At 45.9% G+C, this 23159-nt stretch overlaps 1 protein-coding gene across 1 annotated transcript; it reads left to right on the forward strand.

The window, feature by feature from the left end:
• The first annotated feature begins 297 nt into the window (after positions 1-297).
• TOP3A (DNA topoisomerase III alpha) lies at positions 298-23078 on the forward strand. Its single transcript, XM_083711368.1, has 19 exons — positions 298-1570; positions 2114-2173; positions 3467-3540; positions 3729-3804; positions 5735-5843; positions 7052-7195; positions 7544-7714; positions 8181-8281; positions 8369-8443; positions 9141-9223; positions 9846-10053; positions 10898-11083; positions 13462-13591; positions 14232-14345; positions 14439-14604; positions 16215-16358; positions 17874-17996; positions 20158-20855; positions 21917-23078. Exons 1-19 carry the CDS (start codon positions 1382-1384, stop codon positions 22093-22095), a joined length of 3030 nt encoding a protein of 1009 aa, XP_083567494.1. The 5' UTR covers positions 298-1381; the 3' UTR covers positions 22096-23078.
• The last annotated feature ends 81 nt before the right edge of the window (positions 23079-23159 follow it).

Genomic DNA, 23159 nt, shown 5'->3' on the forward strand with positions numbered 1-23159 from the left:
CGGTGCATCATGGGTGTTGCAGTTCCCTCTTTCCCCTCACTGCTTTTCGTCGTCGTCCCCCCCTTTTAAAAACAGCAAAAGTAGAGGCAGCACAGAACTGGCGAATGTAATACTACTTGAAAACAGCGTTAAAAAAAAAAAAAGTTCGGTTCAAAAAATTAAGTAGCTCGGTTGTTTACGTCAGCCACCACCGCGGGGCATTTTGGGAGTGGTAGTTTTCAAGCGCGCGCAACCGCCTCCCGCTTCTGCTTCTGCGTATTCCTCCGCCGCTCTCCGTTTCGGAGAAGCCGTAAAGCAATACAGAAAGGGAAACGAACCCACCCTGCCCGCTTCTCATTCGCGTCGTGCGTTTACGACGGCGCGGAATACGGCTGGCAGGCGGGAAAGCTCCTCTTCTGTGAAGGAGGGAAGAGTGAGGGAAGTCTGAGGAGAGAGAGAGAGAGAGAAAGTGGGGGAGACCCTGAGGAAGAAAAAGGGGGCGAAGCACCCGAGGGAGGGCTGGGAGGAGGAATTGAAGGGGGGGGGCAAAACAGGGACCCCTGAGGAAAAGCTTTGGGGGGAGGGGGAGTTTGACGGTTTTGTTTTGTTTTGTTTAAAATTGGGGGTGGGAGCGAGCTTTTGGTAGGAGGTTTTTAAAAAGTCGGAGGAAAAGGTTTCAAGAGAGAGGGAGGCTTTTAAAAAAGCAACAACGTAGGATTGGCATTTATTGCTGCTGGGGGAGGGAATATTAAAAAGAGCGAAAAAGCTGGATTTGGGAAGAAAAGAAAGGAGGGGGCAGAAAGGTAGGGAAAGGACCATGGGGGGGGGGTTGGGGGGTGGGCTTGGCCTTGAGGTGGGAGGGGCAGTGCTGGCTCTGGAGTTAAAAGGCAGCCAGTGGGCCCCCAGGGTTTTACATGCCTGAATCCTGGTGGTCTGCACTCTGGAGTAGGATCTAGTGGTCAGATAAGTTCAGAATCGTGCTTTGACCAGGGACAAGCGGCAATACTGATTTCCTCCGCCTTGGACACTGAGGGAAACGCAGTCTGGTGCTGGTTTGAATGGATTCCTCTTGAAACGGGAGTTCCTGCTGCGGAGCCCATTGGCAGGTCCCCCCAATTCCTAGTCCAATAGGCTTGGGCTATCAAAGAACTCCATCCCTTTGCAAGTCCACGTTTGTAAGAAATGGGAACCTGTGCGCATCAGAACATCCAGCTGTTTTTGCAACCTTTCACAATTTGCGTGTGGCAAGTGAGCTGTCTTCCACTGTATCCGAAACTGGGTTATAATCTCGAATTAACCAGCTTTTGATGCTGATCCCATTGTTTCCATGGTGGCCTTATAAACAGATATAAGAAGGCACTGTCATGGCTTGGCAGGCTGGGAATTGGGCCCAGCTCTCAGGATGATTGGTCAGAGCAGACTGTTTGCCCGCTGTGGAGTTGGATTGCTCTTCCGGTCCTGGAGTCTTTGCTTCTCTCAGGCTGCTGAGGGCACGATGGTCCGAAACATCCAGAAGGTTCTCTGCGTGGCAGAGAAAAATGATGCTGCCAGGGGGATTGCAGACATCCTTTCCAACAGCAGGATGAGAAGGGTAGGAGAGTGCAATAGTGATACAATATTTATTTATTTATTTATTTATTTGAATGTTTTCTTCCCCACCCCGAGGTTTGGTTGGAGGGGAGTAAAACTCTATACCGCTAAAGCACAGCACTCCTGATGAAATATTGGTCCGCAAAAAGAATCACAAACAAAAGGTTGTACAGTGCTGCTGGTCAAAAATGTAGATTATTCAGACACTGTAATACCTGAAAAAGAGTGTGGTGGCAGCTGAGGGCTGGTTCCAGTGTGACAGTGTTCCTATATGGAAAAACCTATATCCAACCTGAGCATAGTATGCAACCTGTGACAATTGCAGACATGTCTTTTGCTGCATGTAGATATGCTCAAAAGATGCCAAATATCAGTCTTCCCAGTTATTGGACACAAAGCAGAATGTATGCTTCTCGTGACTTCAGCAGTGCCTGACAATTACAGATGGAAATAATTTTATACAGGATTACCCTCATTGTAAACGTTGCACATCTTAGCTATATGTTGATCTAATTCGTTATGTCCTGGAATTTTTCCTTTTTAGAGAGAAGGGTTTTCCAGGTTCAACAAGATCTACGAATGCCAGTATCATATGTTTGGCCAGGTATGTATCCAGTTATCTTTGCTATTGTGCTTTGCTACTGATCTGATGAAACTGTGTGAGAGAGAGAAAGAGAGGCAGGTTCTAATCCACATCAAAAGATAGTGGTAGTTACTGTACAGATTTGCTGCACAATCTGAAGCATGTCTACTCAGATGTAAGTCCTGTCCTGTTGAATTCACTGAGGCTTACTTAGGTAAGTGAGGTCAACCCCACGAATCAGTGCAGATGCACCACAGCGGTTCTTCACTCTGTGTTCCTCCCAGTAGTCATTCTTCCCCTGGTCACTTTCTATGGATGCACAACATGACAGTCTGTCTCCAGGCATTAGTGTCTCATGCAAAAGATTCCCGCACTGTGGTGTTGACGTTGCCAGCCTTCCCGTCACATTTGCAGACATTTTTGTAACACAGGTATGGTCTGCCAATGGGCCTGGTACCTGAAGCCAGCTCCCCATAGAGCAGGCTTCCTCAAACTCGGCCCTCCAAATGTTTTTGGCCTACAACTCCCACACTCCCTAGCTAGCAGGACCAGGGGTCAGGGGTGATGGGAATTGTAGTCTCAAAACATCTGGAGGGCCGAGTTTGAGGAAGCCTGCCATAGAGCATGTCCTTGGGGATTCTGCCAATTTCCATTCTGTGGAAGTGACTGAGTCAATATAGAATAAGTATTTTTCATAAATTCCCCCTTGTAATTGTGAAGCTTGTTTTATCACATTTGTGTGTGTATATATGTGTGTATATACACATGCACACTCAAACACACAAACTGAAAGTGTTTGAATTTGGGAAGTGTCTCTGGTTCTTCTTTAGGAAGCTGGATTCATTTGTGCATGGCAGTGACTGAACCCTACAGTGGTGCCCCGCAAGACGAACGCCTCGCAAGACGGAAAACCCGCTAGATGAAAGGGTTTTCCGTTTTGGAGGCGCTTCGCAAAACGAATTTCCCTATGGGCTTGCTTCGCAAGACGAAATGTCTTGCGAGTTCCTGCGGGGTTTTTCCCCTTTTCCTAAGCCGCTAAGCCGCTTATCAGCTGATCCGCTAAAAGCCGCTAAACCGCTAATAGCGCTAATCCGCTAAGCTGTCAATGGGCTTGCTTCGCAAGACGAAAAAACCACTATACGAAGAGCCTCACGGAACAGATTAATTTCGTCTTGCGAGGCACCACTGTATTTCTTGATCTCTTTACAATGAACCTGAGAGGACTTTTATCTTAGAAGCCCATTATGGGCGGAGGGTTTTAAGCATTTCTTTGGCTCTGACAGGGACTAATCCTTGTTCCTCTGGCTTCTGCAGAATGTAGCTGTGGTGATGACTTCTGTTTCTGGACATTTGCTGGCTCAAGACTTTAAGATTCCCTTTCGAAAATGGTATGTATGAGTGGATCTCTGAGGATAGTTCATATTTCTGCAGTTACATGCTGAGATTTTGAATAGAAGCTGTAGGAAGTTGTTACCTTTACCGCAGCAGATGTGTTTAGAAAGTGGAGGGCATTTCTTTAGACTTGCTGCCTCCTCTTGTCTGTTGTTGTTTGACTGTATATTTTGCTGACACTCAGGCACAGCTGCAATCCACTTGTCCTCTTTGATGCCGAAATTGAGACATTCTGCCCTGAAAACTATATGGACATTAAGGTTTGTGTTGCTGCAATCCTTTCTGCTGTAACTGCTGTTATCTTCTACCATTCTACCATCTATCTAGGATCTTCGCCTAGTAATATTTTCCAGTTGCATCCCTTGTACCTTCAGTAGGGGCAAGTTTGCCCACTTTTTGAACGGGCCTTTTTGCAAACTGTTACGATAGCTTGAACTTGCAGTTGCACTCTGCAGTATTGTTGGCTACTTTCTTGTTCACAAATTATGACTCAAGGCATTCTGCCCCAAGGCCAGACACCATAAATATCACAATTGTTGCCTCCGCGTTGTACTGTGGATCAGAAATGTTGGGGCTTGCAAATCCATGCAATGGGATGTAAAACCATGTTCGTCTGTAATCAGAGCTGAACTCCCTCACCAGGCTTGTATATAGCAGGCTCCAATTTTCCCCTTTAAAACTGGCTGGTAGGTGATTGGGGGGCAGGTAAAACATTGTACAGTCGTACCTTGGATCCCGAATGCCTTGGTACTCAAACGTTTTGGCTCCTGAATGTCGCAAACCTGGAAGTGAGTGTTCTGGTTTGCGAACATTCTTTGGAATCCGAACATTCAAGGTGGCTTCTGCAGCTTCCAATCAGAAGTCGCTTTGGTTTCCAAATGTTTTGGAAGTTGAACGGGCTTCTGGAATGGATTCCATTTGACTTCCAAGGTACGACTGTACTGCATACTCTGAGGCACATGGGAACTCTTTATTTTTAATATATATGCACCATCTTTCCACTCATTAGTACTCACAAGGCAACTTTGAATCGTAGACTTGTAAAACCGGAAGGGACATCAAGGGTCATCTAGTCCAACCCTAAAATGCTGTAATCTCAACTAAAATATCCATGATAGGGCGGAAATGACTGGCAGAATTCGAGACCAGGGAGAAGAGTTGGTGGAAGAAGATTGGAGGAAATTCAAAATCTATTTACAGAACCATTGTAAAATTTTTGAATGTTGATGACATTGAAATGAAATGAAGGGGTTCTAGTAATAAGGTAAAAGTGGATTGATATTAGATGAAAGTTCGAAATTAATGAATTTGCTGAACCAATTTTTAAGTGGAATACCAAAAAGGGAGGCGTGAGGAAGTCAGGAAAATAAGTCAACTAGAGAAATTTTAAAAAAAAGAGGGATTTTTTGTTTTTCTTTTCTCTTTTTCTTTTTTTTATGTCAATTGTCTGTATTTTTGTATTTTTGTACTTTTTCTTGTGTTTTTATTGTCTTATAACTTCTTTATTGTGGAAACTTAATAAAATATCATTAAAAAAAATAAAATATCCATGATAGATGGCCAGTCAGCCTCTGCTTAAAAACCTCCAAGGAAGGAGATTCCGCAACCTCCACAACTTAACAGTTTTGTAGAACAGCTTTTTCCAACCTGGTGCCCTCCAGCAGTTTTGAATTACATCTTAGCAGAAGCCCCTTCTGGGCATGATGGGAGTTGTAGTCCAAAACACCTGTAGGGCACCAGATTGGCGGATGACACAAAACAATAACAATGAAAACAAATAGCTACATGCTTAAAATGAAATCTACAATACAGCAGTAAAAAATAATATTAATGCTAAAGCTAGAGAAGACAAAGGGAAAACTGGTGTCTTCTGTTCTCAAATGCCCCCTAAAATGCCTGATTCTGTGCATGCTTGCTTTGGAGCAATCCCCACTGAAATCAGTGAGATTAGGTAGGTGTGCATAGATTTTCATTGTTGTAGCAAAGTCCTCCTACACATGTGTACTTGGAAGTAAGTCCCATTGTTTTTGGCCTAAGCCTGAGAGCATGGTGTGTCTTTCCTGTTAACTGTAGAAATGTGTTCTGTGTCCTTGCCACCTGCTGATTGCATGGTAGGCAGTAATTAAAACCAGCAGCATGGTGGGTGGCTTGTTTCCATGTTCTCTCATCTTGTCCCACTACTTATTCCAGCGAACACTTGAGCGAGAAGTTCAGCAGTGCCAGGCTCTGGTGATCTGGACAGATTGCGATCGCGAAGGAGAGAACATTGGCTTCGAGATCATTAACGTTTGCAAAGCAGGTGTGTGGGGTTGTGGTGTGAGAATGTGACCCTCCTTAACAGAATCCTAGGTCAGTGAAATGCACATAGACCAACCCTCTTCCTTTAAGCAGAGTCTTCCCAGATGCAGCCGAGTCTGTTCAATGCAGTGATTTTTCCCTCTCCACCTGAAATGCTTGTATTGTAGTGGACCAAAAGTAGAGAATGTGGTGCCTAATAATCTAGGCCTTTGAGCCTGCTTCCAAATTCTCCCACTCTTGCACAGTGATACACGCAGCACTGGGATTTATAGCGTACCCATTGTGCCCCTGTTGTTCTAGTTTGCTGTGGATTTTGTGGACCATCACATTTTCTAATATCTACCTGGGAAGCCATAGACAAGGCTTCTGAAATTTGGCTCCTTCTGCATTCTGACGCAGGTATACTGTGTGCTACAGTTAAGAGTTGGTCCTGATTCATAGTATCTGTGCTGCAAAGCATGTGAATAGGAAGAAACATCTGCTTGCCATCTGGTAATGCTTCCCCTTTACTCTGTGCAAATGCAGCTGCTTCGGAGTGTAGAAGGAGCTGAGTTTTTATTCAGAATTTGGCATGAATCAATCCTATTTGTGGAACAAAGGAATCAATACTTTTTGCTCTATAAGATGCACCAGACCACAAGACGCACCTAGTTTTTGGGGGAGGAAAACAAGAAAAAAAATATTCTGAATCTCAGAAGCCAGAACAGCAAGAGGGATCGCTGCGCAGTGAAAGCAGCAATCGCTCTTGCTGTTCTGGCTTCTGGGATAGCTGCGCAGCCCGCATTCGCTCCATAAGACGCACACACATTTCCCCTTACTTTTTAGAAGGGAAAAAGTGAGTCTTATAGAGCAAAAAATACGGTAGTTTATCTGTGGAAATTACCTTCAGCAGTATTTCCTGTTTTTGAGATGGTCTTATGGATTACCCAAAAGCACATCTGGACCAGTGGTGGTCCACAAGCCACAGTTTAAGGATTCTTCATCTATTGGGCCTTGAGCCCAACATGCCTTAAAAGCATTTTCTCTCCTAATATTTACCATGGCCTATTAAATCGACTTAAAAGCACCTTCGTAACAATAGCACTATGAGGCAAAGATGTCAGCTATGTTTTGTGGACCACTGGGATGTTATTGAGATTTCTTAAATTATTTTAATCATGTTGCTTCCTCTGTCTAAACCTGCCATTAATCTCTCTTTCTGGTGGACAGTGAAGCCGAGCCTCCAGGTATTCCGAGCTCGCTTCTCCGAGATCACGCCTGGTGCCATCAGATCTGCCTGTGAGAATCTCACCCAGCCCAATCAGAATATTAGCGATGCTGTGGATGTCAGACAAGAGCTGGATCTCAGGATAGGTATGGGAGTGAAAGGCATAAGGGATAGTTTATCCGCATATAAACACCCCTCGTGCTATGTATATACTTGGGTCACAATGGATATTGTGGCATAAGTCAGTATAAAGATGATACTAGCGTATTATTGGGAAAGGTCTTTCAAAGCACAGGTATTTGCTCTGCATGTGGTGTGTTTCCAAAAATTGTGAGCTTTCTGTTAATGCACTGCTTGTTATATTTTCAATTGTTGTTTTTAAAAAACTTAAGTACTAGAAACATACTCTCATGGCTAGTCCTGTGCAGTAACACCTGTCTCTCCAGTACAGATGGATGCACGGCCATTTGGCTTATTTTCTCTTCTCTGCCTAGGTGCTGCCTTCACCCGATTCCAGACTTTGAGGTTCCAGAAACTCTTCCCCAACGTTTTAGCAGAACAGCTGATCAGCTACGGAAGTTGTCAGTTCCCAACACTGGGGTTTGTGGTGGAAAGGTTTAAAGCCATTCAGGCCTTTGTTCCTGAGTTATTCTACAAAATTAAAGGTATGTTTCAGAATATCAAATGCAAAAAGCGAAACATTAAAAAAGAAACGGTATTGCAATTTACCTTTTACTATTAAATAATGTAAATTGCAAAAACTTTTTTTTATGTTTATAAAAATTGTTTGCATTGTCAAAACATTTGTCTGCCGCTATAGGAGCTTGCTTTTATCCACAAATAAATGTATTGTCTTTCTCATAATTTTGGACCTTGTGCTCTGTTGACATTGAGTGGAATCGCCCTTCCTCAGCACAATTCTGTATGCAAATATCAACGATGAGGAACCTGTGGCCCTCCAGATGTTGGACCAACTACAGCTAGCATGTCCAGTGGCCCAGGTGATGAGAGTTGTAGTCCAAAACATCTGGAGAGCTACAAGCTTCTCACTCCTGCTTTGAGTGCGTTGCTTCTGTGTTGTATGACCTTTGTGACACTGGGTCTCAAAAGTGATCTGCCTTCTCTCTACAGTGACCCATGACCATGAGGAAGGCATTGTGGACTTCAGCTGGAAGAGGAACCGTCTCTTCAACCACACAGCATGCCTTGTTCTCTACCAAATGTGCATGGAGGTAAGAAACTACATAGTCCAGTCTGCATTTTCTTAGCATTCCAAGTCCCCAGAGACAGCTCACTCTTGCTGCTTGTTTTTCTCTTAGGATCCAGTTGCCACAGTTGTGGAGATTGGGAGCAGACCAAGGAGTAAATGGAGACCCCTGCCACTAGACACCGTGGTATGTTTATGAAAAGAGGGTCCTGGCATTAGGACGTAATGGAAATGGCTCTCAGGAGAGCAACTAATCAAGAGCTCTTACTTGACTTCATATTCTGAATCAATGTCCTATTGCAAAGCCTCATAGAAAGAGGCTCACTACAAATATTCTCTTTTTGAATGTATGAAAGATGTGGGTTCCTTAGGTTAATCCCTTGAATTCCTCAGCTTTAGAACTCGTGGAATATTTATCAAGTACAACACACAGGAGAAACAGGGAAGCATTGATAAGTCTGAAAAGCTCTGACATTGCCCTACGCCACTTGCAGAGCTTTTGGAAGATGCTGCTTCTGTCTTTTGCTAATTGAAATATGTGACTATCAGGCCTACTGTTTCTTGGCGCTGAGACACCAGTGCTACAATTTTCAGAGTTTGGCGTTTTTGCCAGAACAGTCTTCCCCAACCTGGTGTCCTCCAGAAGTTACTGGACTACATCTCCCATCATTCCTGGCTGTTGGTCAAGCTGGCTGGGGCTGATGAGAGCTGCAGTCCAACAACATCTGGAGGGCACCTGGTTGGGGAAGCCCTCACTAGTATTTTAGACGTGTTATGGTCTTTTTGAAGCTAATAGACCAGCTTATTTTAATGTCAAATTGCACATTGACCTTCTGGCGGCGCAGTCATTGAGCATATATTTTCCCCATCTGCCTCTGATATAGGAACTTGAGAAGTTGGCTTCCCGTAAGCTGAAAATAAATGCCAAAGAAACCATGAAAATTGCTGAGAAGCTCTACACTCAGGGGTAAAAATTGCAGTAGTTTGGTGCCTGTTTGTTGTATAAAACATTCAGGTTAGTATTTCCGGAAGCAGACACAATGGAAGATGAGCGATGGCTCAGGATCACATGGAAGTCCTAATGGTTGTTTATTTTTTTTATTATTATTAATATGCCACCGATCTGACTGGGTTGTTCTGGCCACTCTGGGAAGCTACCAACTAAAAATAAAAGCACAATAGGACATCACACACTAAAAACTTCCCTGAACAGGGCTGCTTTCAGATGTCTTTTTAAAATCACATAGCTGTTTACTTGTTTGGCATCTGCTGGGAGGGTGTTCCACGGGGCGCGACTGGCTATCAAAAAGGCTCTCTGCCTGGTTCCCTGTAACCTCACTTCTCGCAGTGAGGGAACCACTAGAAGGCCCTTAGAGCTGGATCTCAGTGTCAGGGCTGGAGGATGGGGCCGGAAACTCTTCTCCAGGTATACAGGGCCAAAGAAGTCTGTAGCTTGTTGAGTGCTAATATCTGCTACTAAAAAACATTCGGCCTTTTAACAAAATTAGTTGTAGATTTGTTTAAAAGTAATGTTTATTTTATATTATAAATTGTCATTTTTAAATGGCCCTTTATTTCCTATTTTTAAGGTACATAAGTTATCCTCGAACAGAGACCAACATTTTCCCTAAAGACCTAAACCTCCCCAACTTGGTGCAACTTCAAACTCAAGACCCTCACTGGGGAGCCTTTGCACAAAGAATTCTGGACCAGGGTGGGCCGACCCCACGTAGTGGAACTAAATCAGATCAGGCTCACCCCCCTATTCATCCTACAAAATACGCAGGAAATTTGCAGGTGAGCCCATGTGGTTAGGGTTGCTTTTTTCATGCTTATTACACCATATGCTGCTTCGTTTACTCTTAAGAATCTGACTGGCTGGCTTGTTTTTCTAACTGCCACTTGGCAGAGGAGCCGTGACAGGTTATCCTCATTGAGAAACATGATGGTGGAGCCTCATTTTAATTTATTTAAGTATTTGTATGGTGGTGTGTCGTAAAAATTAAATCGAAGCGATTTATAGAAACAAAACCATTAAAAAATACAATAGAAACTGTTTAAAAAAGTTGAAAATAGGCATCAATTAATCGTTGTGAAAGGATGTATTCTTCATTGCCTGCATAGATCTGGCAGTATGGAATCATTTTCAGCAGGCATTTAGAACAGATGGTGCCTGCTGAATCTGTATTGGCAGAGAGTTCCACAGGACTGGACCGATAACACTAAAGGCTTTTTTTTCCTTGTCAAATGAGCCTCGCCAACTTGGGGAATGACCAAAGATATTCCTGCAGACCAGCTGGGGCTTCTAAAGTCAAGGGCAGCCCCAGACAGAGCACATTACAGTAATCTCAACCTTATCATGCTTTAAATAGCAGGCCATTTCAGGTGCAAGGGCATGCAAGTTTCCCATTCAGATTAAAGTGCCGTGGCTATTGGAAGTTTGTGAAAGACTCTAGAATCCTTTGCTGCTTCTTTCTGCAGAAAGAGAGTTTATTATACAGTAGAGAGTAGAGAGTTTATTATACAGTATACCTCTTTTCTACCCTGCCCAAAGCTGTCTCCCTGAACTGAACCAGAAGCTGTGTTGTCCTCTCAAATGCCATTCACATATTATGCATTTTCCTTTGCCCTCTGTTAATAGGGGAATGACCAGCGACTCTATGAATTCATTGTGCGCCACTTCCTGGCCTGCTGTTCACAAGATGCAAAGGGACAGGAAACAACCGTGGAGATTGACATTGCTAACGAGCGCTTTGTGGCTCATGGGCTGATGATCCTGGCCAGAAATTACCTAGATGTCTATCCTTACGAGAAGTGGAGCGATAAGGTGAGGGTGCTTGATCCTTCACTCATAGCAAGGACTAGGTGGGACTTGTTCAGTATGGTTGGACTCAGTAGCGGGGTCAGCAACAGAGATCCCCTGGGCCAAATCTGTCCCTCCATTTGTAAATGTCAAAGGGGGAAAAAAAAAAGACTTACGGAAACAGTATGGTGTGCCAACAGAGCTTTTAGGATCGGTGGTAGCTATATGTTGGCTATGCATACACTCTACTCCCTTTTCATAAGAACATGATTTTTTTTAAAAAAAAACATCCTGCCACATGTCTGCCCAGCCCACGGAGTAGGGTGCCTTTTCTTTCATTATATATATATACACACACACACACACACACACACACACACACAGTGGTGCCTCGCAAGACGAAATTAATTCGTTCCGCAAGTTTTTTCTTCTTGCGAGTTTTTCGTCTTGCGAAGCATGGTTTCCCATAGGAATGCATTGAAAATCAATTAATGCGTTCCTATGGAGACCACTTACCAGGCTGGCGGTGCGGAGAAGGCTTTTCTCCCCACCGCAAGCCTTCAGGACAGGTACGAGAACAGAGGGGAAGGCGCGCAGCGCTTCTCTGTTCCCGGGGCTTGCGGTGGGAGGAGGGTTTTTCCTCCCCACGCCAACATTCAGAACAGCATTCTGAAAGTTGGCGGTGGGAAGGATAACCCTCCTCCCACCGTAAGTATTCCGGACAGCCATCCAAAGGCTGGCGCGGGGAGAAGGTCTCTCCGCCCCACCGCCAGCCTTCGGAGCAGCCTTCCAAAGGCTGCCCGGTGGGGCGGAGAGACCTCCTCCCGCTGCCAGCCTTCGGAGCAGCCTTCCGAAGGCTGGCGGTGGGGCGGAGAGACATCCTCCCGCCGCCGGCCTTCGGAGCAGCCTTCCGAAGGCTGGCGGCGGGAGGAGGTCTCTCCGCCCCACCGCCAGCCTTCGGAGGAGGTCCGAGGACAGTGGGGAAGACGCACTGCGCTTCCCCGCTGTCCCGGAGATTTCCCTATGGGCTTTCGTCTTGCAAAGGAAGCCCATAGGGAAATTCGTTTTGCGAAGCGCCTCCAAAACGGAAAACCCTTTCGTCTAGCGGGTTTTCCGTCTTGCGAGGCGTTCGTCTTGCGGGGCACCACTGTATATATGGGACGCAGGTGGCACTGTGGGTTAAACCATAGAGCCTAGGACTTGCCGATCAGAAGGTCGGTGGTTCGAATCCCTACAACGGGGTGAGCTCCCATTGTTCGGTCCCTGCTCCTGCCAACCTAGCAGTTTGAAAGCATATCAAAGTGCAAGTAGATAAATAGGTACCGCTCTGGTGGGAAGGTAAACGGCGTTTCCGTGCACTGCTCTGGTTCACCAGAAGCGGCTTAGTCATGCTGGTCACATGACCCGGAAGCTGTATGCCGGCTCCGTCGGCCAATAAAGCGAGATGAGTGCCGCAACCCCGGAGTCGGTCACGACTGGACCTAATGGTCAGGGGTCCCTTTCCCTTTACCATATATATATATATATATATATATATATTTGCTTTCGTAGATTTTCACGGGTACAGGAATGCAGGTTTTGGTGTCCTCGGGTGTCTTCCCGTGTAAAAGTTGGGGTGTCTAGGCGACGTTTCGACGAGGTCTCACTCGTCATCTTCAGGCTGGTGCTTTCGGCTTCTTGTTACTGGAACAGAGCTCTGTTCCAGTAACAAGAAGCCGAAAGCACCAGCCTGAAGATGACGAGTGAGACCTCGTCGAAACGTCGCCTAGACACCCCAACTTTTACACGGGAAGACACCCGAGGACACCAAAACCTGCATATATATATATATATATATATATGTGTGTGTGTGTGTGTGTGTGTGTATATAATTTTTATTAAATTTCTGTTTTACATTTTAGAAAATTCACTTAAACAGCCTTAAAATATCAGTGACTTCCCTTCCTCTTTTTCCATGGTTCACTTTTCACAACATAAATCCCTGCATATTTTATATAAACTAAACCATTCAGTATTCCATTATTACGAGGGCAGGGAACCTTTTCAACCCAGCGGGCCAGATCCTGAGCTCCCCACTCACCTGTCAAGCACCTGAGATCGGCATGATGTCAGCTGGCTCATTTTTCGGTTGCAGCACCATGTGAGCTCAAGCCATGCTGCAAAGGAAGATCTCACTCAATAAAGCACTGATCCGCAATGACTTCAGCATATCACGATATATAGTGAGGTTGAAAACCAGATATTGCCCAGCCCTACCCCTTATTCCCTTTTTTCTAAGTTAAGCAACTCCAAATGTAGACTTCTCTCACTGTGTCGTTTCTTTCTCTCTCTGTCTGCCTCTCTCTCTCTCTCTCTCTCTCTCTCCCTCTCTCCCTCTCTCCCCCTCTCCCCTTGCCCCACAGGTTATCCCAGTTTATGAGAGGGGGTCTCGCTTTCAGCCCACCACAGTGGAGATGACGGATGGGGAGACCAGCCCGCCCCAGCTGCTTACAGAAGCTGACCTCATTTCCCTCATGGAGAAGCACGGCATTGGTTAGTCCCCTACAGGCAGTTCAAGGGAAGTGTAATCACATGTCTCAAGACGCTCTGTACACCACACTGCCTAAAAGCTACCTAAACCTTTGGCAGTGTGCGGAGAACTAACACGTATTGTGGGATGGGCATTTTAGTGATAAAAGGGGACAGTGGAGGAGAGCCAGTGTGGTGGTGGTGTGGTTAAGAGTGGTAGACTCGTAATCTGGTGAACCGGGTTCGCTTCCCCACTCCTCCACATTCAGCTGTTGGGTGACCTTGGGCCAGTCACACTTCTCTGAAGTCTCTCAACCTCACTCACCTCACAGAGTGTTTGTTGTGGGGGAGGAAGGGAAAGGAGATTGTTAGCCGCTTTGAGACTCCTTCGGGTAGTGATAAAGCGGGATATCAAATCCAAACTACTCTTCTTCGAAGTGAATGGGGAAGGAGCTGTGGATTCTGGGGATACTGATAAACAGTAGGTACAGGGGTTGATTTGTGCAAGTTGCAAAATGCAGTATCCCTGCTTATTGCATGCATTTGCAAGTCTTTTAAGCCAGCGTTTGAGTAGTGAATACAGTTCTCAGTCAGTATTGTGCAAGAAATAATGGCAGGAGGCCCCTAATTGCTGATGAGTGCTAACCGAAACGATTACTTTCAGGGACAGATGCCACCCACGCGGAGCACATTGAGACCATCAAGTCCCGCATGTACGTGGGGCTCACCCCTGAGCAGAGGTTCCTTCCTGGGGAGCTGGGGATGGGGCTGGTAGAAGGTAAGGATGGGCCTTCTAAGTGAGCTTTTAGGATCGCTCTTCCTCACATCCTTTCCCTCACCACAAGGTCTTCACCCCCACCCCATCCTCCAGGCTACGATGCCATGGGCTACGAGATGTCTAAGCCTGACCTCCGAGCCGAACTGGAAGCTGACCTGAAGCTGATCTGCGAGGGGAGGAAGGAGAAATCTGTTGTGCTGAGGGAGCAGATCCAGAAGTACAAGCGAGTCTTCATCGAAGCTGTCGCGAAGGCAAAGAAGTGAGTCATTTCCTGCCTCTCTAGGACTCGGCAGTGCCCAAGCCAGGAGAGGCAGCTGAGCTCCTCCGTATCTCATTGCTTTGCAACATTGTGGGGGCTCTTATTACTGTCGTGGTTCCAGTAGACATGAGGCACACACAGGAAACCTGGGTTCAAATATATCTTCTTCCCATGGAGTCATCAATAAATTAGTCTTGGCTCCTTGTGTTCACAGTCGGGAATATACATTTTGTAAATGAAAGGTGCCTTTGTCAGGGCTGGGGAACCTTCCCACCCCACCCCCCCGTTGGGACGGGGGTCAGCAAACTTTTTCAGCAGGGGGGGCGGACTATATTTTGGAAAAGAAAAAAAACCGAATTCCTGTGCCCCACAAATAACCCAGAGATGCATTTTAAATAAAAGCACACATTCTGCCTGTGTAAAAACACCAGGCAGGCCCCACAAATAACCCAGGGATGCAATTTAAATAAAAGCACACATTCTGCCCGTGTAAAAACACCAGGCAGGCCCCACAAATAACCCAGAGATGCATTTTAAATAAAAGGACACATTCTACTCATGTAAAACACACTGATTCCCGGACTGTGTGCAGGCCAGATTTAGAAGGCGATTGGACTGGATCCAGCCCCCGGGCCTTAGTTTGCCTACCCGTGTGTTAGGGGCTACATGCTATCAGTGGGCAGCGCCAGAGACAAAAAAGTGAGCAGGGCAACCCTTTTCTGTCTTTCTGCCACTGCCATGACCCCTCTCCCCTAATTCCCCCCACCCGTGCCATCTGCATGAAATCAGGCCAAGTGCTACTGGTCGTCCACTCCTTAAGCGGATAATGGAATATAGACTGGGTGTGGTCAGCGTTGCTGTACTACTGTAGGTATTTATTTGCATAAGATGAATTGCGTAAATAAATACCGGAAGAAGTGCAATTATTTTATGAGTGAGCTGTGCACTCCCAATCCGCTCATAACATTGGCAGTCTGCTAGGAGTGCCTCACTCTGCCTGTTTTCGTGTGTGCACCCTTTCTGTAATAATGTGAGGCACCTATTGTCCCCTCTCAAACTGCTTTTAGCCTCTCTTAGGAAAGATAATTCTGCATTATGCTCTTCTGTATTTACTCGTACCTCCCAAGTTAGGTGAGCAGTTAATACAGCTGAAAAAATAGACTCTTGCTTTTGTTCTTTCATTCCCTCCCATTTCTCCTTTTACCCATCATTTTCTTTTGTCTTCTACTTTTATTCCCTGGCAAGAGCCACTTCCTGTAGCACAGGGATGGGTGGGAGAGGGTGCCTTCTGAATGTTGCAGGACTCTAGCTCCCATCATCCTCAGCCAGCATGGGATGATGGGAGCTGGAGTCCAACAGCCTCTGGAGGGCCATAGGTTCCCTGTGCCTACTCTAGAATTTTTCTCCCTTTGCCTTTTTAAGGAGTCTTCCCCCTCCCTTCAGAAACTGTCTCTGGCATTGCCTTCTGCAATCTTTCCTGCTAAGGAACAAACGCTGATTTGCTTGTGTTTTGTTTTCTGTACAAATGCTTATAAACCCACTAATCCTTTGAGCCGAAACAGCTGGCAGCCAGGGAAAACAAGTGCAGCTTTGTCTGTTTGTCTTTGCAGGCTGGATGAGGCTCTGTCTCAGTATTTTGGGGAAGTGACCCACGTTGCACAAGAAGAAGAAATCTACCCAGCAATGCCAGATCCTGTTAGGAAATGTCCACAGTGCAACAGCGACATGGTTTTGAAGACCAAGAAGAATGGAGGGTCAGTACAGGGGCGGCCCATCCTGTTTTGCCACCTGAAAAGAAACAAGAAGTTGCCCCCTCCTGCCAAAGCTGGGGTCCTGCTGTTGCTTCCTCTTCTGCTTCTGCCCCCGTAACCAGGAAGTGAGGAGAGGTGGCGGCGGCAGTGAGAGCTCACTAGAAGCGGTGGCAGCAGTGGGAGGGTTGGGCAGCAGGCACAGCGGTGGGAGCTGCCACGTCTGGATCCCAGCAAGATCCCACCGCCCAAGGCACTCACTTCAGTGTGCCTAATAATAACCCATCTCTGGGCCAATATGAGAGTAAACAACCTGACATTTTAAAACAACACCCAGCTTACAGACGAGTCTGCAAATATATTTGTTCACAAAAAAATGCTTTACTAGTCAGTCTGTAAATACATACCTGCAAGTCACTATGGGACTTAGTTGGGGGGGGGGGTGAGCCCATTGCCTTTGTTGGTCATCTGGAGGTGATTGTTACCATGGGCGACTACATAGGTAGCAGTTCCCAGACCTGCTTAGAGAGCGTTCCCTTGAAATTCTGCCCGAGGGACAGTATTCCTTCTCTGCTGATTAATATTTGCAGAGTTTGAGGCTGGGGAAACTTTGGCTCCCCATTTGGCCTGCCACACTGTTTTTGTTAAGCCACACCCACCTGTCTCACACCTGACATCATGTGTGAGATGGGTAGAGAAGCAGCTGAATCCTGGGCTGAAAAGCAGGATTGAACTCCCTGGCTGGGTTTTGAATGAGAAGCAGGTCCCCAAATGGGTTAAAGGTAGGCCCCAAGTCTGAAAATACAGTGATACCTTGGGTTACATACGCTTCAGGTTACATACGCTTCAGGCTACAGACTCTGCTAACCCAGAAATAATGCTTCAGGTTAAGAACTTTGCTTCAGGATGAGAACAGAAATCGGGCTCCGGAGGCGCGGCAGCAGCAGGAGGCCCCATTAGCTAAAGTGGTGCTTCAGGTTAAGAACAGTTTCAGGTTAAGAACAGACTTCCAGAATGAATTAAGTTCTTAACCCAAGGTACCACTGTATTAAATATGACTTGTGCAGACCATAGCAAAGCAATGGCCTGACTCGTAAGGCACCTTCCTATGCCCCTAATTGCCTGTAATGTGTGATGCCAACCCACAAAGCCAAAGTCTGCAAATAACCACTTGCCTGGTCACCTGGGACAAGCAAGAATTACCTTTAGGTGACCAGACAGGGATGTGTTCATCAGGGGAAGACACTTGGATTCTTTCCCCACTACCTGCCCTGCCTCTGAAGAGTCCATATACTACAATTGGCCACACAGATAATATCTATGGGGAATCAAGAGTAGTTAATTTTCTGTGGGCTAGTCATCCTGACATTTCTACCCTACATAGACTTCTCAGGATTTGAACACGGGACCTTCTGCATGCAGAGCAAATTCTCTGCCACTGATCTACAGCCTCTCCCATAGTTCCTCCCCTATTCTGCTGTTTCCTTTTAATGCTTTTTCTTTTTTAAAAAAAATCCCCAGGTTTTTCCTCAGCTGCTTGGGCTATCCCACCTGTAAATCTGCTGTGTGGTTCCCCGATTCTCTGCTGGAAGTCAGCAAGGACGACTCCATCTGCGAAGTGTGCAGACCACATCAGGTGCACATGTGAGTGTTTTCCTAAAGATGGGGAGGCACTTTGGGGTGCATACCTAGCAGCAGGTTTTTGAAAGGGTTGAAGAATCAGGTGGAATTTTCTCCTGAGAGGCAGGAGAAGTGTGTTTGCATTTCAGTCAAGTAATAGATCCATTCCTCAGACACATTAGAGGGAAGTGTAGCAGGAGGTTGCCCTGCTAGGGAGTGGCGCATGACCTATGTTCTGCAGCAGCAGCTATTGAAGAGGGAGGTGCAGGGGACGAGTTGCAATATTCCCCTCCATTGTAAAACAGGTTGTTCAAGTGTCCCACGTTTTCCAAATGCTCAACCAAATCTGCAAAATCAGGACACCGGGTCGTAGCTGCAGACAGTGGGGGGTATTGTTTTCGTTTGTTATCACGGTGTGTATTTTTGTAGTTTAATATTGTAAGCAGGGTGGACAAAAATCAATGATTTTTATTTTAAAAAATTGGATTTTTTAAATTTAAATCGGATTTTTTAAATAAAACACTTTTGGAGGAAAAATCTTTCTATAGATAGTTTTCTATTTAAGATACATTCTAGTCCAAAGGCTATTCATCAGGAAATAAGGATTTGTTTTAAGTTTTTCATGTGTGCTAAAAAACACCACCCGTTTAACCACATCAGTTAACAAACATGGAGACATGTGCTATAATGTTATTGTTTTAGTTAAATAAATTGTTTAAATTGTTACCAAGGAAATGATTATTTTTCTCCTTCCAAAAAAGTACAAGAGAAAAGTTGTCCAAATATAAGCAGTTAACTTATTAAACCTCACAGTAATTTCATAATTATCTGTCAATGTATTTCTAATAGTATAACCAAATCAGTCATTTTTGATAGAACTGTAAAAACGACTCTGAAAATTTATGATTCCAAAAATGAAACCTTCATCTGGTTGTCAATGTTAAGAGGATGCCAGCAAGGTTGAACCTTTCTGTAAAAAACCCCCCAGATTTCAATCAAGTCTTACTGACTAGTGATTTAAATCAAGTCTGACTGGCTAGTGATTTAAATCGTGATTGGAATCAATTTGATTCAAATCAAATCCACCCTGATTGTAAGCTGCCCTGTGATCATCGGATGAAGAGTGGTATAGAAATTTAATTAACAATAATAATAGCCAACAAACTTCTACTCACAATAGAACCATATAATTGTAGAGTTGGAAAGGTCATCTAGTACAATTCCCTGCAATGCAGGAATATGCAGGTCTCCTATACAGGGATTGAACCTGCAACCTTGGCATTATCAGCACCATGAGCTAACCAGCTGAGGTCTGTTTTGATCAAACTAACATTGGATACAATCCAACTGGCCTGTGCTATGTGGGTTAGGTTTCCTTCCTGAGCAAGACCTTTACTTGCACATTTTTGAAGATAATAGGCAGTGCCCTCTTTGCAGGACCTTGGGAGCTGACTGGCAAGGCATCCTTAGAATGTCTAATCTCCTGCTCAGTGCAGGATCTACAATGCAGTATACAAATACCTCTGTCAAAGATCCCGTCGCTTCCCACAGGTCTATTCCACCGTTGAACAGTTCTTACAGTTAGAAAGCTTCTCTATAGTGTTCAGCCAAAATCTGCTTCTCTGAAATTTCCAAACATTGGTTCTTGTCCTGGCCTCTGGAACAGCAGAGGATAAGTGATCCATCTATTGCTTGGCAGGCCTTCAGTTGCTTAAAGACAACTATAATGATTAAAAACTTGGAGGCAACTGCTTGAACTGTGATCTAGTAAATAACACAATACAGTGGTATCTTGGTTCTCAAACGGCTTAGTTGCCGAACAAACTGACTCCCGAACACCGCAAACCCGGAAGTAAGTGTTCCGGTTTGCAAACGTTTTTTGGAAGCCGCGTCTTGGTTTTTGAACGGTTTCGGGAGTCGGACTCCCAGAATGGACTAAGTTCAAGAACCAAGGTACCGCTGTATGGTTTAGTTCACTGTTGGGGACGTGTGGTTCTCCAGATGTTGTTGTATTCCTGCTCCCAGGTGCCCTAGCCAGCACGAATGAATAAGAGTTGGGGATGATGGGAGTTGTAGTCCAGCAATGTTCAGAGGGCCACAGCTTCCCCACCCCTGGACTAGCTGTTGCTGTCTACGCTGGCCAGGATGAAGCCCAGTGCTAACTTGTAACACCTCTGTTGTTTAGGTTGAAGATGAAGTTCAAGAGGGGCAGCCTTCCGCCCATAATGCCCCTGGAGTTTGTTGGCTGCATCGGAGGCTGTGATGAAACGCTAAGGGAGATCCTGGATCTGAAATACCTTCAAGGGCCACCAAGACCTTTGCAGATGACCAGCCAAGCAAGCCACCTCTCACAAGCCAACCGTTCCTCTGACCGCACCGACAGCAACCGGAACAGCCACAGGGCACTCCCGAATGCTCCCCAAGGCCCTCCTGCACGGGCCTCCCGAAATCCTCCCCCTGCACTTTCCAATTCTGGTGGGAACAACGCGGTGGTATGCAACTGTGGGGAGGAGGCTGTGCTGCTCACCGTCCGGAAAGAAGGACCCAACCAAGGCAGGCAGTTCTATAAATGCAGCGCTGGCAGCTGCAACTTCTTTCTGTGGGCCGATCAGCAACCGGACAGCAGGGACACTGGGATGCCCAGGGGCTTTGCACCCCCTCCAGGCCCCTTTGGGAGAGGGGAAATGGGCTCGGGGCGCTCTTGGAGTGACGGCTCTGACCCTGGAGGAGGAGGAGGAGCTGTGTGCAGGTGTGGCCAGCCTGCTGTCACCAGGACAGTTCAGAAAGACGGACCCAACAAAGGACGTCAGTTCCACACCTGCTCCAAGCCAAGGGAACAGCAGTGTGGCTTTTTCCAGTGGGCGGATGAAAACACAGCACCAGGTAAGGAAAGGGGTCTAGATGGTTTGGGGGACGGGGGACGACTCTGGAGAGTCAGGTTAAAATCAGCCCAGTGTGTGGAGGCTTCCTGGGAGGAGAGAAGCTGGCAGGGGAAGGAGATGAATAATCACACCTGCATCACCCCGTCTGAGCTCTTTACAGGAATGGTGGGGTACAAATGCAGGTAACTTGAAGCTCTGTGCCTTTTTGGATTGAAATGGCAGGGAATTGCCAATATCCTATGTGGCTTCGCTTGGAAACTTACCTTCCCAAGTAGATTCCAGCTGATCTGCTAGATCCTCGAAGATTCCACTTTTTAAAATACTGTATTTGCCTGTTCTGAGATTTTAGCACACAGCTGGCAGCAGAGGGAAATTCAGCAGAGAAAAGGTCCTGTATTCAAGCTGCTCACTCTCTCTGTTTAACCAGCCCAGGGCTAGCAAGGATGGGAAAAGGGCAAATCCCTAAAGAGTTTTCCCCCCCTGGTTATCGTAGGTGTAGCTGGACTAGAGTAAACAGGCTGGAAAAATTATTCAGGTCTCACAGTGCAGCAGGCCACCCCTCACAGAGCTGAGAAAGGGGGGTGGGGCAAGATGCCACCATCAACAATATACTTTGGTCTGCCTTGTATAAGTTGGCTGCTTATATTCTAACAACATGGCCCCCTTTGGGGGGCAGTGACACCCTTGAGGTCTTCCTGCGGTGTCCATGAACGCCCACCCCCTTGGTCATGTTGTAGTGTGCGTCATTACCTTTTTCTCTGTTAAAAATATGTAAAATAGCATCACTCTTCCAACTTCCTCTTTCAGCTTTCTCCCACTTCCAGTTTCAGCAATATTTGCTTTCAAAGGCTCAGATTTAATTCTATAGGATCCAGCATTGACCCAGGAAATGGAAAGTGTGCATCTGTCTCAAAGTGGGGGGGTGGAGAGATACACACTCAAATTTTCCAAAGTGTCCACAGACCTAAAAAAAAAAAAAAAGAAGAAGTGGCAACCCCTCTTCTATGGCACACTTCCATCATTTGAAGAAATCTTAAATGTTTTCCTTCTCTTTATCCCCAGACACCACCTTTCCTTCAAACCACTTGACAAACAAAGGGAACACGAGAGGCTCAGGAACTAAGACTAAAAGATCAGACAGTGATTCTTCCACAAGAGCGCCGACTACCAAGAGGCCACGGACTTGCGGTATTTGCCACCAACCTGGCCATACCAGAAAGACATGTCCACAGAATCACTGAAGCAGCCCAGCCCCCAGAATTTGACCCAGGACATCCCTTCAGAAGGATGAGGGACGAGAGGGAACTCTTACAATGCAACGAGGAAGTGTTTGCCTGGAATATTGGAAGCCTACTTGCAAGCATGGTTCCTTTTGCGGCCAGGCCTTCACCTTCTTCCAGTGCTGGTAGAAGGAAGGTCAGGTGTGCTTTCTATGAGCCAGGCACAGGAAAGACCTTTGCTCTCTTAGCTGTAATGCATTCAAGAGTCAGACAATTTTGAGGCGGTAGGAAGTCTTCCCACTAACCCCTCTTTATGCCGAAGCCTACAGATCTCCCTTTTTATCTTTCAGTAAGTCTTCTCTCCCCCCCCCCCCCCCCGCCTGAACAGTAGAAAGCGCAAGAGACTTTTATTTCCTATCAGTTATTCTATAATCCATATATTCTTTGGAAGGAGCAAACTCTTCTTTTCGGATCTGTGAGCAGAATTCTTGCAAAGGCAAAGATAATTCGCCTGAAGTGCCTGTTTCTTTCCATTGACACACACTGGCTTGAAGAGGTGTGCAGTCTGAGAACTTGTGCCAAATGCACCCACAAGAAGAGACGTCAAACAAGACTACAGAGCGTAGCTCTTCTGTTTTGGGGGGTTCAGGCTGCAGCTGTGATTTAAGAACACTCATCTTTACTTTTTCATGGGTCCTGAACTGTGTGTGTTGCTTTTCCAAAGCAATAGCCACCAGTGTAAAGGTTTTGTGACTGAAAGAGCTGTAGAGCCTGCTTTTCTTCCCTAGAAAATGTTAAAGGTCAGTGGACTAACAACGGTGGAGAACCATTTTTTACTGAACACCACCTGCATTCCGGGAAGTCCTTTACTTCTTCCAAAGGAGGACAGCAAGCCTCAGCACCTTAGATAAGAGGAAGGAGGATATGGGATGCAGACAACATCTCTCCAACTTTGTTGTCTGGTAGACGTTCTGATTAAAAGCAAGCTACTGCCCGATTACAAACTGGTTTGGGTAATTTATGGGCTCTTTCTATATATAAAAATTAGCTTAAGACGTGGTGTGTGATGTTGGTATTGTGCCTCA

The sequence above is a fragment of the Podarcis gaigeae genome (genome assembly GCF_964106915.1).
Source record: "Podarcis gaigeae genome assembly, chromosome: 14".
NCBI lineage: Eukaryota > Metazoa > Chordata > Lepidosauria > Squamata > Lacertidae > Podarcis > Podarcis gaigeae.

Coding starts and splice junctions, on each gene's coding strand:
- TOP3A (XM_083711368.1), top strand. CDS start 1,382: ATGATTGGTCAGAGCAGACTGTTTGCCCGCTGTGGAGTTGGATTGCTC. Junction 2,174..3,466: donor AGTATCATATGTTTGGCCAG/GTATGTATCCAG, acceptor TGGCTTCTGCAG/AATGTAGCTGTGGTGATGAC. Junction 20,856..21,916: donor GGATGAAAACACAGCACCAG/GTAAGGAAAGGG, acceptor CTTTATCCCCAG/ACACCACCTTTCCTTCAAAC.